At 33.2% G+C, this 12,242-nt stretch overlaps 1 protein-coding gene across 1 annotated transcript in view; it reads right to left on the reverse strand.

Moving 5' to 3' along the window:
* ADGRB3 (adhesion G protein-coupled receptor B3) overlaps positions 1–12,242 on the reverse strand; it is a 779,954-nt gene that overhangs the window by 52,411 nt on the left and 715,301 nt on the right. Inside the window, 2 exon segments of the mRNA XM_017870735.1 lie at positions 5,200–5,371; positions 5,689–5,787. Of these exon segments, the coding sequence (XP_017726224.1) occupies positions 5,200–5,371; positions 5,689–5,787 (271 nt within the window).

A 12,242-nucleotide genomic window follows, 5' to 3' on the forward strand; every position in this document is an offset into this window, starting at 1 on the left:
AAAAAAAAAAAAAAAAAAAAAAAAAATCACTAGGGTCCAGGATCACATCATTTGCTTTATGTCTCCACATGCTTCATATGGTCCCAGAGAAGAATCAAACTCTCTACTATTCACCACAGGCCCCACTCCATGGAAACCATATGCCCAGCAACCTTTCTCCATCTTCCTCTAACAGAAACCTTCACTTCCCTAATCTTCTAACCTCATTGCTCCCTTAGGAACCCATGAGTTTTGAAGTCTTTTATCACCTCCTCCTTCCTCTTCAAAGACCAACTAAAACAGCAGACCCATCCTGCAGTAAAGGAAGGCACAGGTATACCCTTCCATGCTAAAGAGTCATACTCAGTTTCCCTGTAAGCAGTCAAACCTGGAGGTTCACGTAACTATCTGAGCTATATTATGTGCAATATGGACTCTTTACAAATTTTTATCTAGTTATTTCATCACTACTGGCTTCATTTATTTTTTTACTGATTTACTTTGGAATATTATTCGTTTTACATTAGACAAGTAAGGGTGCTTGTCTGTTTTACATATTCACTGCCATGTGCATGTAAATCATTTTGTTTATCTGTACGCCTTGTGGAAATAATAAGACTAAATAGAAAATAGGCTTAAAAGGGTGGGAGTGGGAGAAGGAAGAAAGAAAAGGTTTTTATTTTAAGCATTTCCCTACAAGATGACTTCACAGGTTTGGATACAGATTTTGGGACCTCATCTGGTGCAGCCTATACCTCCTGCCAGTGCCTGGGAAAGAGAAAAGAGGAGTTTGGCCCTGTTAGTGATGCTTCAGAACAGCCACAGGATTCTCACACACTGATATAACAAAATTACCCATTTAAGCACTTTCCTTTTATCCTACCATTTAGTGAAATAGTTTTATTGTGGCTTGTTTTGTATCACGATCTTGTGATTTTCCCCCTCTGACATAGAGCTGTAAGATTGTCTTAGAGCCAGGCACAGCCAGAGACAGAAAGATGAGAAGAATGTGCAGGCACCAAGAAAGTGGTTTCCTAGCAACAGTAACTATTTCAAAGGTTTCCTAACTCTTGTGTCTTTCCATTTCCATAGCAATGTGGGGAATAGTAAATAGTATATTCTGTTATCCGTTTAATTCAAATAAATTCTAAAAAACCAATGATGGATAAAAGAAGGAAAGCCTCTATACTCATTGTATTAAATTCTGTCTAATCAGCTGTTATATATATTAGCTTCTAAGATTTAGGTTCTGTTGCTAAAAGTATGTATTGTGATGATCAGATGGCTTCTTTTTTTTATTCTTATTTCCTCTTTTTGTCTTTTTTTCCAGAGAGATTTAGTAAAGTAATTCAAAAGAAAAGTTATTTCAGAAGAAGAAACTGTATTTTCAAGAATATAAATTTTATAAAGTCTAAATATTAAGATTTTAGGTCTGAAGGTCAGAACAAATAGTTCTGCAAACATTAAAAATTTTTTTAGTGGGATATAATTGATTTGGCAAAACAGAGTAATCATTTCTCCCTTTTCTCCTGATTTGAAATGATTTTAAAATTGGACCCACTAAAAGCAAAGGCACTTTTAAAATAAAGTAGGCTCCATACGCAGCACATTAAAAATATCATAGTTATAGTATTTCACTTCTTTTCTCCTTCTTAAACTGCAAGGCTATATTCTTCCCCTGTGTAGACCACCTCCTCCACAGAAATAATAAATATGGGTAAAGCCTTCTGAATTCATATTGGGACAGTCATTAAAGACTAAATTATGTTAGTGTCTGTCAAAAATACATAGAAATAGAAATATATATATATATGTGTGTATCCAGTCTCTACATTACAAAATATATATTTTACATTGCTTATATTTTTTTAAGAAATAAAAGCCCACATGAATTTTAGTGAAGCAAATATTTTAAAGTGAAGAGCAGTAGAGATAAAACTGTACTTCTAGGATCCAATTATAATTTATCAAGTAGATTAATAGATATAAATCACTACCTAATGTTTTACATGTAGCTATCTATTCCATTTGCTTTGGTAAATCTTTATGAAATTACTGTTCAGTGGAGACACAGAGGAAATGGGAAGATACTTCTCTTCTCTTGAACCGTGGTAATGTCAGGGCAATGTGATCACAAGTGATCTGAGATATACCCATTGCTAGTGTCAGGCAAAACACCTTTAGGAGGTCAAAAAGAATTTCCGTGTTCCAAATGAGGCCTCCTATGATATCTTCCTTGGGATCTGTAAAATCCTTCTAAACAAGGTGTTTAAATAAAATCTTCCTCTAGGAATTCTGAAGCAGAATTGCCATATACCTGAAATCTGCTGTGTATTTACAGCAATGTCATAGGGTACTTCTAACGTTCAATTAAAAAAAAAAGAAATACGTGATTTGCCATTTCAATGATGCAGATAAAGAGTGTTATGACACTCTGCTGTTAATTCATTTTCTATAAAATTATTCAACTTGAACTAATAATTGAAAATGCAACAGAGATGTATCTATACTTTTATTTTCTATTAGTACAGAAAACATGTATTTAGAGACACCTACTTTAGCAGAAGTATTTATTATATGATTGATTTAATTACTTGTAAATCATGTTTTTGACAGTTAATGGTCCAATTAGCAAGAATGAAAAAGTTCTGAGGGAAATCAAGAATTTTGTGCCAAGTATTTTTCTTCATGTAAACAGCAAACATTTGATAATTAGACACCATAATATCTGCCACTTTAAAACCTGCATATTTTGATGATAGCTTAAGACTATCTAGCAAGCTTATTCTGAAGAAAAAGAGAAGCTTATATAGTGATGCAGCACTGTTCTACTCATAAACAGCTAAGGTACTAATATCTTCTAAAAACTGCATGTTGGTATATCATCATGTATCTTACTTAAAACCTGAAATACTTCATCCTTAATCATCAATCAAAAATGTATTATGTGTCTACTCATTTAGAACAATCTCGTTACTTAATTATTAGTGATAATATTAATATAGCAGACCCATAAGATAATTATAGTTGGAGAACACAAGCTAAATTATTATTCAATTTCCTCTTAATTTCTACTCCTTTGGTCTATAAATAATTCAATACTTGGAAGATTTTTAATGTTGATATTCTAGGTAGAAATTTGCTAAGGGAATAGTAAGGCTTGGCAACTGTAAACGACATCAGACTTCTTAAATGCTAAAATACTCTTCTCCTCTTGCAATGTGAAGTTACTGTTTATTGGTTTTCATTGATTTTCTTCATAGCGTGTTCTTAGAATACACGTGGGTTTATTACTGACATCTGTATCTTATTAAGACATTTATGCAGCCAACAAACATATGAAAAATAGATCATCATCACCGGTCATTAGAGAAATGTAAATCAAAACCACAATGAGATACCACCTCATGCCAGTTAGAATGGTGATCATTAAAAAGTGAGGAAACAACAGATACTGGAGAGGATGTGGATAAATAGGAAGGCTCTTACACTGTTGGTGGGAGTGTAAATTAGCTCAACCATTGTGGAAGACAGTGTGACGATTCCTCAAGGCTCTAGAACCAGAAATACCATTTGACCCAGCAATCCCATTACTGGTTATATACCCCAAGGATTATAAATCATTCTACAATAAAGACACATGTACACGTGTGTTTATTGCAGCACTCTTCACAATAGCAAAAACTTGGAACCAACCCAAATGCCCGTCAGTGATAGACTGGATAAAGAAAATGTGGCACATATATACCATGGAATACTACGCAGCTATTGAAAAAGGATGAGTTCATGTCCTTTGCAGGGACATGGATGAAGCTGGAAACCATCATTCTCAGCGAACTAACACAGGAACAGAAACTCAAACACTGCATGTTCTCACTCATAAGTGGGAGTTGAACAATGAGAACACATGGACACAGGGAGGGGAACATCACACACCAGGGCCTGTCAGAGGATGGGGGGCTAGAGGAGAGATAGCATTAGGAGAAATACCTAATGTAGATGTTGGGTTGATGGGTGTAGCAAACCACCATGGCACATGTATACCTAAGTAACAAACCTGCCCTTTCTGCACATGTGTCTCAGAACTTAAAGTATAATTAAAAATAAAATAAAATAGCTCATAAATATTGTTCTTCCCATCTGATAAATCAGGTAAAAGCCACTGGTAATCTCTGCACATCACTGCAAAACTATAGGGTTTATACTCATATGCACATGTGTTTTTTTGCAATGTGCACATTGCAATAAAGTTCTCAAACAAGCTAGATAATGCAAAATGACAGACTAGATTGTTTTCTCAAAATGACTAGCATGGCACTATGTCATGTGTGTTTTTGTCACCACTCATCCTTAGAGTAAATGCTAAAATGACTCATAAACCTTGTAAATATTCTCAGTGCTTGCAAGCATTCAAAATAATTTTCACACAGGTTGGAAAACAACATTTTATTTCTAAACAACTTAAGTCTGAAATCTCTTACTGTCCTGGATGGATCTGATGCTACTTAGTGTCTCCATTCATGAAATATGACTTCTTTCTTTCCCTGTTGCTGACAATGAACCTCAATCATGATCCAGATAAATGCTGATATGATAATACGTCTACAGTTCTTGGAGACGATCACTGCCTATCATGTCTCGCTGTATACATTTTTAGTGTTTTCCTAAGAGTAAATATCCATATCAAAAGCAATAATCCATCGTAATCATAACCAAAACTTAGCAAAGAGACAAAAGAACTAAGAATTCATCTTCAATGTTTTCTACTTAAAATAGTATTAGTTAATATATGCAATGAGGGTGTGCTGTGTGAAGAAACATGAGTTAGGGAATGAGCTTAAGAACTATCACTGCATTATGCTCATGAACCGTGTCTTTAAAACATATGCCTCTATGCCCTCTTATTCACTAGTTTTTCTAACAGACTTATTTATACAAATCACTCCATGTAGCTTCTCTTAAATCTATTCTCCCTGGCTTTTGACACCTCTGGTTTTGTTTTTCCTGGCATAGACCCATCTGTTCTAATCTGTCACTTTCAGAGGGCTGGGGGCCCTCCCAAGCTGTCTCTTAAAGCATTCCTTCAGCTTTGATTCCCAAGTGATTGTCAATGGAAGAGACCAGCTTTAATCTGAACATCAAGATATTAAAAGATCATTCTTGTTAGCAGGAAATACCCTTCCAACCATCACTGTTCTCTATCACAAGAATGCTTCTCACCTCTCTCCGAAGAATGCAGTGGACCATGACTATAACAAAGCCTTGCAATGAATCAAACACAGCAAAAAGTATTTGAAACAATATGGAGCGTTTATCTGTCATGGCCAGCACCGCAGACATCCACGTCAAAGCCAGAAGGGGCAACACCACGCAGGAGCTCCAAAGAGACGCCCTGTTGAGACCAAGAAAGCAACATTACGTAGCTGTACGTCACACCCCAGGCCACAGCCAAACCCCCATTCAACACAGCATTTTTGTATGTGGTTCCAAGACCATTAACTTGGAAACCACAAAGCAGATGACATTTGAGAGTCTTATTTATTTTTTTATCTACTATCCCACAATAGCTCTAAAGACAGTTGCCAATTACAAATATTTAAATATACTCTGCTCTTGTATTAGCAAACACATTTTTTTTTTCATCATAGCATTTTCTCACATGCACTGTAAAAGATTTGTAACAAGAAGATGTAAATGATTGGGACTAACATGGCGTTACTGGCGGTGGTGGCTGACAAAGCTGTTGTTGAAACTACTCCACACTTGGCACATTTGAGCGTCAAACCGCTATGAGGCTCACTCATCTGACTGCAAACAAACAGAACACCCACAAAAAGAACAAAATATTGAATTGTCACCAAAAAAAGTTGCTGCTGCAAGTTAGCTTTTAAATACGATTTCATGCAGAAAAGTATATTTATCAAAAATGAATGCTCTAAGTTGTTGTAAAGATGCGTTTATACTACAAATTATCTTTGTAACATTTACCTTTTAATATGGGCCTTTGTTGCATGCAAAACATATTTCCATCATTACACCATAAGTGGCCCTGTGTCTATTGATCAAAGTTGTTCAATACACTGACTTAAACATAAGTATGTGCTTCTGTAGACACACAGTGAAAACCCTTTATTCAGACCCCGATAATCAAACATGTGGGGACTCCTAGCTCTGAGGATGTTCATTGTTAATTGCAGAAGGCATATATTTCTGTGAAAACCTTCTGAAATGTAAATAATTAGAAGTCCAACATAGGAGGAAATGGATTTTAGGAGTCTTCAATTATTTGTTGAAGATGTAGCTTTTTTTCTCAAGAGATTCATATTTTGAAATTTCTTACAATATCAATGTATCGTTCACATTTTAGGATGATCTGAATATAGGGGCTGATGAAATTTGATGAAATATTAGTTGATAATAAAAGAGTGATAGTTTTCTGCTTTCATAAAACACATTTAACATAATCATTAAGTTCAAAATATTATTTCTGAACATTTATCATAGACTCCAATCTCCTAGCATTTAAATGGTCTATTCTGGTGTAGAGGATTTTGCCCATAAATTCAGATTCAAACAATTCATACTCCATCTACTACATTATAGAAGCAAAGTTATATTACATGGAAAAACTTTATACACATTTCGCTTTAGAAAAGCGTACCTTGAAAATTACAGATTTATTACAACATAAACCTTTCAGGAAAAACCAAAAAGAAATTACTTGAATTAAAAATTCCAAACACCTTGGAATAATGCTCTGCAGTGTGCATAGTGCATTCCTATGTGGTGTCTATGGCTAAAATGATTACTTTGTAGGTTTTCATAAAGAATCTTATAGCAGAGTTGCATTACTATGTGTATAAGAAAAGTGGCAGAAGGGAGAAAGTTGTAAGATGCTCATAATTTAGAACGTCTGGATTATTTTAAATAAGGGTACTCACTTGTGAATAGTAATGATATGAGATAACAAATCTGAAAGTAATTAAGTAAGTAGATTGATCAGCAGATCCTGTGAGAAAAATCAAAGCTTTCAGACATGGGTGTGGGGGTGGGGAATATGACACTAAATCCCTCACTTTACTGATCCAGTCCAGGGCATATGTACTAGCCAAATGTGTCCAAACGTTTCAAAATAATATGTATCCATTAGTCTGTCCAGTTTCGTTTAGGAATGCCTTAATGGACATGCCGGTGTGTACATCCTAAAGGAGTACATAGACTAGTATTCTCCACAGTGGCTACGCATCAGCTGTCTATCTGGCCTCAACCACAAAGACTCTAATTTAATAGGACTTAGGCATCTGCCTTTTTTAAAGCTCCATAGATTATGCTGATGAACAAACAGGAACAAGTACCACTTCTCTAACTAAACATTTGAATTTCTTTAATCTTGTTAAATCTGATCAGATTAATATGAAAAAGGGATAGATTAGTTACATATTGTTTCCTTTATCACAGAAGATAGGCTGTATGGTGTTTATACTTCAAACACTGATGCAGTTGTCTTTCTTAATCTAAAAATATGTTGCCTCTAGGCTCTGAAACAAGATTGAAAGCCAAATATTACTAAAAAATAATTTTAAGTACATGGTGTATTTTAGTTTTGAAAACTGTGATTTAATACAATCAAAAGCCTGTCTGAAGATAAATTTTAAGCCATTATTTAAAATGCTTATTTGTCTTTATTTGAGATTTATTTGAGGCTAACTACAAGATCTATGCCTACTTCCCTTAGTCAGGGCTAACTGTTCAAAACTATGCTTGATGTTAACTGGTAGGACACCTTTGGCATTCTATTACTGGATGTGCATGAAGTAGAATAACGTTAAGTTACCTAGAGACATGCAATGTTTTTTCCTAGTTTATGTGACCACTATGGAAATTAATATAATATGAAAAACACATAGTCTAGATGCTAAATTGGTTGTTGCATTGAAAAATAAGATCTTGTTTCTTTATTATAGAAGACATTACACATTTATAAAATTAAAAGTTCAAACAGTAGAAAAAAAAAAATTTGAGTTGTCCATACATTTAAATTTAACCAATATATCCACCAGGGCACCAGGGTAGGATCACCTTATAGAAGCAAAGTCACATTAAATAGAAAAACTTTACACACATTTCTCTTCAGGTCGTTCTGTCTACTCCAGTTATTACTGTGGATCTTAAAATCTACAGGTTCTAGTTCCCTTCTCCATGTTATTTTTCTCTTTTGTTTAAAGAAAAAAAGTCTGACTGATTTATTGTTAATAACATAAAATATTCCCTGGAAAGGAAATGTGCCAGCCTCTCTTTAAAAAAAATCACATGAAATTTGTAAAGGGTACTAGTAACTCAGTTTCCTTAGTTTCAGGTAGGTAAGACAAAGAAGTTTAAGACAGTAGACAAGAAAGTTCCACTGCAGAAAAACAGAGAAACTTAAATTGTCTGCTGAAGCTGTTCTAAAAATATACATGCCATTTTTATCCTGATTTCATTCATTCTGATTATCATTTTATTTAAGATGTGTTGTATTTACAATAAATTTCTTGTTGGTAAACTAATGGGTACTAGGCTTAATACCTCAGTATGAAATAATCTGTACAACAAATCCCTGTGACACGAGTTTATCTAGGTAACAAGCCTGTACTTGTACTCCTGAACTTAAAATTTAAAAAGAAAAAAGAATTTCAGTAGAAAAAATATTAATCTAGTTTGGGTATTATAAAACTTGTTAAGCTATTGTATTATTTATTAAACATTCACTTATTAATTCCTTACAAATATTTATTGAGCACAAACTATATGGTTGGCTGTTTCTAATAACTGATTATAAAAAAGAAGAAAGGGAACAAAGAAACAGAAAAAATGGGAGAAGGAACATCTTGGTACAATATTTGGTTTTAAATAACAACCTAGTTGTAAAAGAAATGCTTGATATATGTGTATATTTAAATAAGCTGAAATGATTTTCACAATTAAGAGGACTGGTTGTCAAGTCAACCGATTAGCTTCCTGCTTAATGCTTCTTTAGTTAATTTTGATTATTTCTTCTTCACTGGGGACTGTTCTTCACTGTCCTCACTACTTTTCTGTGAACTAAAATTATTCAAACCTCTATAGCTTCCAAAAATTTCCTTCAATTGCACTTTGGAATGGAGTACCAATTTCAATCTATATTTGCTTAAGCTAAAATAGTACTTTATATTAGAAATACAGTTTGAAAATCTAAAGTAATTAATTTGTTAATAGTTCTTTTCTGCTTTGGACAGTAGCCAACATTCTGCTTTTATAACATAAGTTAACATTTCTGTTTCTCTAGCAGTGGCCTTTGACCCAGAAAAATACCGATTCAGTTTTGCCAAGTGAAACATATGTAACTTCGAAGAATATGTTTAGAATAACTTATTTGTTAATATGTAGATTGAAATGGATAATTTCTAAATTCATAATATGACACTATTGTCATTTCTTCTAAACCTATATGATCTCTTATAAAGAGCTATATGAATTAAACTGGGCTTTACACATAAAATAATTAAATAAGAAAAAATACTATGAATTTAATAAATCTTCAACATCATATTCATTTCAATGATCTTATCTCTTTTTTTGACCTTCATGTCATGGATGGTGGAATCATGGATTCTTGATTGATAGTTAGAGACCTTCCAAAACAACCTCATCTGTTCAGGTTGGCTTCTCAGAAGAGCAGCCACTGTTGAGTGAATGCTTGCTATATGCTAGATTCTCTAATGTGTGCTTTATACACATTATATTTTCATATACTCTATGAGGCATGAGTTATTTTCCCCATTTAACAGATGAGGAGACTGAGCTGCAAAAAGTAACATGCCCAAAGGCACATAGACATAGCTAGTAAATTGCGGAGGTTTATCTTAACCACTAAAACTCAGTTTCCTTAGTTTCAGGTAGGTAAGACAAAGAAGTTTAAGACAGTAGACAAGAAAGTTCCACTGCAGAAAACAGAGAAACTTAAATTGTCTGCTGAAGCTGTTCTAAAATATACATGCCATTTTATCCTGATTTCATTCATTCTGATTATCATTTTATTTAAGATGTGTTGTATTTACAATAAATTTCTTGTTGGTAAACTAATGGGTACTAGGCTTAATACCTCAGTATGAAATAATCTGTACAACAAATCCCTGTGACACGAGTTTATCTAGGTAACAAGCCTGTACTTGTACTCCTGAACTTAAAATTTAAAAGAAAAAAGAATTTCAGTAGAAAAAATATTAATCTAGTTTGGGTATTATAAAACTTGTTAAGCTATTGTATTATTTATTAAACATTCACTTATTAATTCCTTACAAATATTTATTGAGCACAAACTATATGGTTGGCTGTTTCTAATAACTGATTATAAAAAAGAAGAAAGGGAACAAAGAAACAGAAAAAATGGGAGAAGGAACATCTTGGTACAATATTTGGTTTTAAATAACAACCTAGTTGTAAAAGAAATGCTTGATATATGTGTATATTTAAATAAGCTGAAATGATTTTCACAATTAAGAGGACTGGTTGTCAAGTCAACCGATTAGCTTCCTGCTTAATGCTTCTTTAGTTAATTTTGATTATTTCTTCTTCACTGGGGACTGTTCTTCACTGTCCTCACTACTTTTCTGTGAACTAAAATTATTCAAACCTCTATAGCTTCCAAAATTTCCTTCAATTGCACTTTGGAATGGAGTACCAATTTCAATCTATATTTGCTTAAGCTAAAATAGTACTTTATATTAGAAATACAGTTTGAAAATCTAAAGTAATTAATTTGTTAATAGTTCTTTTCTGCTTTGGACAGTAGCCAACATTCTGCTTTTATAACATAAGTTAACATTTCTGTTTCTCTAGCAGTGGCCTTTGACCCAGAAAATACCGATTCAGTTTTGCCAAGTGAAACATATGTAACTTCGAAGAATATGTTTAGAATAACTTATTTGTTAATATGTAGATTGAAATGGATAATTTCTAAATTCATAATATGACACTATTGTCATTTCTTCTAAACCTATATGATCTCTTATAAAGAGCTATATGAATTAAACTGGGCTTTACACATAAAATAATTAAATAAGAAAAAATACTATGAATTTAATAAATCTTCAACATCATATTCATTTCAATGATCTTATCTCTTTTTTTGACCTTCATGTCATGGATGGTGGAATCATGGATTCTTGATTGATAGTTAGAGACCTTCCAAAACAACCTCATCTGTTCAGGTTGGCTTCTCAGAAGAGCAGCCACTGTTGAGTGAATGCTTGCTATATGCTAGATTCTCTAATGTGTGCTTTATACACATTATATTTTCATATACTCTATGAGGCATGAGTTATTTTCCCCATTTAACAGATGAGGAGACTGAGCTGCAAAAAGTAACATGCCCAAAGGCACATAGACATAGCTAGTAAATTGCGGAGGTTTATCTTAACCACTAAAGTTCCCATTTTATTATTGAGGTTGTTTAAATTATGTAAGTTTATACTACTATTATGTAAGTTTATACTACTACTAGCAGCAGAACTGAGTTTCTATCCCAGTACTCAGTCTGATCAGTATATTCTTACATGATTAATCTGGACAGAAATAACTGAAGAAGCTTACTCCAATTCCCACCACATGTGGCATAATAACAAGAGTAATTGTGTGAAAATTTTGTGTTCAAATGATCTAGAGAGTTGTGTTTGTACTACGTTCAAGTCTACATATTTAAGGATGTTATAGAAACTCACCTGCTGTGAAAAAAATCTCTAAATGAGAGAAGTGACCTCCCCTCAGGAAGAAACTTTCAGTGATGTTTTTATTACACTATGGCAGTTCTAGTGTTTGAGATAAATGATATCAAATTTTTATATTAAAAGCCATTAAATTTAGTCTTTTGCTAGGGAAAAGAAATACTCAGATTATCTTATTATATAAATCATTACATAAGTTATAAGAACACAAAGGACTTAAAATTTTACAAGTAACTGATCAATTAGTGTGACTATTAAATAATACCATAAATTATGGAAGAAAAGAATATTACATGGGTAAGTTTTGAATGAGGGTACAGTTCAATGGAAAGGAGAAAGCTGGAAACTTTTTATAGGGAAGGTCACAAAGAAAAAATCAAAGGCATTAATATTTCATTCAAGTGGCAACAAATTGATATGATAAAGGATGACATAACCTTAAAAAGCTACTAACAATCTAGATATGAGACATTACTGTCATTATATATATAAAATATAGATATATATAATATATAATACATT

The sequence above is a fragment of the Rhinopithecus bieti genome, unplaced genomic scaffold, assembly GCF_001698545.2.
Source record: "Rhinopithecus bieti isolate Rb0 unplaced genomic scaffold, ASM169854v2 scaffold_5569, whole genome shotgun sequence".
Classification (NCBI taxonomy): domain Eukaryota; kingdom Metazoa; phylum Chordata; class Mammalia; order Primates; family Cercopithecidae; genus Rhinopithecus; species Rhinopithecus bieti.